General features: G+C 42.2%; 1 protein-coding gene across 1 annotated transcript in view; it reads right to left on the reverse strand.

Annotated features, from left to right (window-relative positions):
• The window catches only part of LOC112155363 (pancreas transcription factor 1 subunit alpha), a 3,225-nt gene extending 1,541 nt beyond the window's left edge, over positions 1-1,684 (reverse strand). Inside the window, exon 1 of the mRNA XM_024286929.2 lies at positions 821-1,684. Coding sequence (XP_024142697.1) covers positions 821-1,394 — 574 coding nt within the window. The 5' untranslated portion in view covers positions 1,395-1,684. The remainder of the gene's footprint in view (positions 1-820) is intronic.
• Positions 1,685-4,317: the final 2,633 nt, after the last annotated feature.

Raw genomic sequence — 4,317 nt, forward strand, 5'->3', positions numbered from 1 at the left:
TCTATTTATTATCATTTTGAATTTTGTTTGTAATTTTTGTTTTTAGCTCTTTAGACCTTTTCATGCATGGGCAAAGTGTGCTCTGTTCCTCAGGAATAAATAAAACTGAAAATGAACCTTTTTTAAAAGGACAATGTCTTAAGTTTTGTTTCATCAATGAGCAACTTTGTAATCTACCTTTTCAAAATAAGATACAAAGCTAACATTTTATCACTCTATTTTTAGCTCAAAGTTATATGACAAAAGTCAGATATTGGATTGAAAAAAGGGTCTCTTTGTTTAAGTTTTTGCCTTTTATAATCAATAGTCATGTTCTCAGTGTTAAATCTAAACAACAAAAATTTTCTTCATTACGTCTTTAAAAGCTTTATTTTGAGACACTGAGGTGTATCTCCCTGGAATCAAACTTCTAAGAACAGGGGGCCAAAAACAAATCAGTTACAAGTATAATCATTATGATCATCATCATCAGTTAAACATTTTTTAACAATGTTATTACTTTATAACAAGGTTGAGAATAAAATTCAAGTATATTAATGTTTATTGAAAACATTTTAATGGATGAGATCAAGTTTTTTATATTTAAAACTCGAGTTTTCTTTAAATTTATCCAAATTTACAGTTGTTTTCTTTACCATTCTGGTCTTTTCAGGGCTGCAAGTAAACTGAAATATTGAAAAAACAATTCCAAATATAGATTTTATCTAATCTATCGGTTTCTTGTTTAGAATTAAAGGGAGAAATGATTTCAGATTCAGGTTCCTGCAGCAAACCGCGCATGTGCATCTGCGCGGCGCAGGTGTGCACAGGTGCAGCTCACCGCTGGTGTTCCACACAGCGTCGCTGTGGTCCTTGTAGCCGTTCTTCACGCATTCGTCCACGTAGGACTTGGGGTCACAGCCCGACAGCAGGATCTCCCGCAGCAGCGCGATGTAGGCGATGGCGAGCCGCAGGGTGTCGATCTTCGACAATCGCTTCTCGTAGGGGAAGGTGGGCACGTGGCAGCGCAGCTCCTCGAAGGCCGAGTTGATGCTCAGCATCCTCTTCCTCTCCCGGATGTTGGCGGCGTGCCGCTGCACCTTGTGCGGGGGATGCACAGCGGGCCTGCGCGCCCTGCGCGGGCTCTCTGCGCAGAGGCGCACAGCTCCATCTGCGCCGGTGGAGCTGTCCGCCTCTGCGCAGACGCCAGCTCCCGGGGACTGCGCGTGGAGGTCAGTAAAGGTCACCTGCGCGTCCGGGAGCCCGGACCAGGGGGAGAGCTGGCCGCTGACTGCACTGCAGTCCACCAGGAAGGAGTCCAGCTGGGCCTGAAACGGCCCGGGGTGGTCCGCTTGTCCCCAAAATGCAAACTCTGGATCCTGGTCATAGTCAAACAGCAGATTTATGTCCTCCATGATCTAAAACACACATTCAGTGATGGAGACGCACACGTCCAGGTGTATCAGAGCTGATGTGGTACACCTCACTTGTGCAGCAGCCTCACGGGCTCGTTCAGTTTAAATGGTTCTGGGCCTAGCAGTTCTAAAGACTGAAGAGGAGCGCTCAAGGACGCCTAACCCCTCCTCACGGATCGTTCATTGCTTTATAATAACAACAAAACAAAAGCTTAAGTATCTCTAAAGCGGAGAAAACACGTGTCCAATTATAAACTTCCTCCCAAGTGGACAAAAACCGCTTGGTATCCAGCAGCGGGCTCGCGCCCACTCAGGTCCTGAATGGGTTTGTTTAAGTGTCACAAACAGATGATAGTCCTTTATCAGGGCACTTTAAGGATAGACTTTAAAATAAATGTATAGGGGGGGGATTGATTCAGTGGAATCTCGTGATATTTCATTTGACGATGCTTATATTGATTTAAAATGGTGCCAAAATGTTCTAAACAAACATGTAGTTCAGCGACTTACTTTTGTTTTTTATTTAAACTCCCAACCACTAGTTGGCAACACTGAGCCTCTTTGAGCGGATCTACATCGTGCCAAAATAAAAAGATTGTGTTAGATATTCACTCTAGCCCATGTGTCAAAGTCAAGCCCTGGGGGGTGGATTCGGCCCCCAATGTGTCTGCAAAATCACGACAAAATTAACTCCAATTCCCATCATGCAGTGCGTCAGCTGTCTTGCCGAATGCCAGTGTTGGGATATTTAAGAGTTAATTTTTTTATTTAAAATGACAATCAAGTAAATAAATTTGAGTTTTTCTTAACATTTACTTTATTTCTAACTAGTATAATTTTGACAGAATATATTATCATAGAGAGAAAAAGTTATTTAAGACAAATTTTGGTTTGTACTGGAATAACATTCCCTGCACCAACATTGACTGGCGCTGCAGCTGACACATTCTCTTTACTAATTTGTTCTTTCTATCATCAAAAAAGACAGTTTATTTTAAAATTTGCTGATCTCTTGCCATCTGCCTGATTTGGTGCCAATTTGTGACTCATTTAGTCTTTTTATCTGCTAAAAATGCACTTTAGAAACACACCAGGTGAGGCAGACAATACACCTACCTCCCTGCAGTACGCATGTCTCAAGACAGAGGGCGCTGGCGAGCCCAGAGAATGTGACACCACAGCGCTAAAGAATAGTAGAATTAGTGGTAGCAAGTCAAGTGCAGCCGTCCTGTTACTCTTTCATATTGTTTAGCATCATTTTATAAATGGAGGATTATCTTTTTAAACCCTTAAACTCAAGAATTTGTTTAGACACGTTACTGGCAGTGATCTCCACTGAGACAGAGAGACTTTTAAAACTGAAGAAAGAAAAGGAAGACCTCCACAAACAGGTTATTCATGTGTTTCTTCAGAGAAAGCAACCATAGACATAAAACAAGGGAGTGATACATGTACTTCATTTATAAAAGTAAGTCAAAAATAGCAATTTTGGTGATTTTTTTTCTACGCTACAGTTTGTAAACAGAAAAAATGAAATTTTAAGCAACACACTTTAACTGTTGTCAATCAAATGGTGAATAAGCTGCTCTGTAGGGTTCATATGTTTGTAAATCTGACTGATGACGTCAGTTCCTCACCGCACGTCACAGCCTTCATCATTTTTAAATGTTTCTAGAAAGCACCTGTTCAGGCTCCTGAACAGCTATAACATTACTGGTTAGGCCTCATTCAACTAGTGTTATTTTCCTAACCATACAGAACCGTATTGGTTAGGCTACCGTCACAAATACAACTGCCGCTGTGTGATGGGGAGGCGTCTGCAGAACCTTTAAGATTTTATGTGTCCGCCCGGTTTTCTTGAAAATGTGGTCTTGAATGTAGATGGTGGCAGTCAGGCGGCCGTCAGGCAAACAGATTTATCTACCCCCTGGGGGCCAGTGGCACTTGAGAGGGACGGCCGCGCAGAGATATTCACACATCAACGATCCGCCCTATGGCTGCCCAGTTTTCGCTCCGTAATGGCGTCATCCGCGGCTGACACTGGACTGCCACTGCTCAACCTCAAAATGTGCCCTCTCCGATGATAACTTTTACGAAAGGATTGTTACATTTTAGCTTTCTTAAATCCACCTCTCAACTACATATGTTGTCACTGAAAATATTGCATTTTGGGACTAGTGACCATGGTCAAAAGACACTTCTAAATATTTCTTAGTTTACCAAAGCAAAAGCACCATGAATATGCTTAAATCAACAACATGAGATATAGTTACAGTTCCTAATGTATCTGATCATTAAATAAAGTGTATTTTACAATTGTATTAATGAAAATGGTGTATTAATATTCAGACAAAGATTTTCTAAGTCTTCCACTTTCAAATATATCGTATTATGACGTGTATCGTGATACTTATCGTATCGACTGACTCTTGCCAATACACACCCCTATGTTAACATAGATTTTTTAAACGTGCCTTTGGGTTCTTTCACTTTATGATGCACTGATCTCACACAGACCCACAAGATGCAGAATATTTCATCCCTCTATGACCACGACTCAGCCCACATAATTTGAGTGAAGCGGCCACATTAATCTGCTCCTAATTTGCAAATGATACGACTGGCTAAAAGGCGGCTCGTGCAGAAGACGCATGCTGTAATTACGCACGCGGGTTCATCAAATGAGCGCGCTCCCCAGGGTTGGACGAAGGACAGCTTCTTACACGGGGATCAAGTCTTTATTTGGGCGCGGGCTTGCTAACACGTGGTTTTGATTTGAGAGAAGTCCTCCAGGATGCTTGTTTGAAGGGGAGCAAACACGGGCCTTCCTCGGAGGGATCAGGCGCCAATTCTGGAGGGAAAAACAGGTGAAGCACGCGAGCCTGAAAGCACAGGTGACACACAGATGGAAAGTCTTTCAGAT

This window comes from Oryzias melastigma, linkage group LG21, assembly GCF_002922805.2.
Source record: "Oryzias melastigma strain HK-1 linkage group LG21, ASM292280v2, whole genome shotgun sequence".
NCBI lineage: Eukaryota > Metazoa > Chordata > Actinopteri > Beloniformes > Adrianichthyidae > Oryzias > Oryzias melastigma.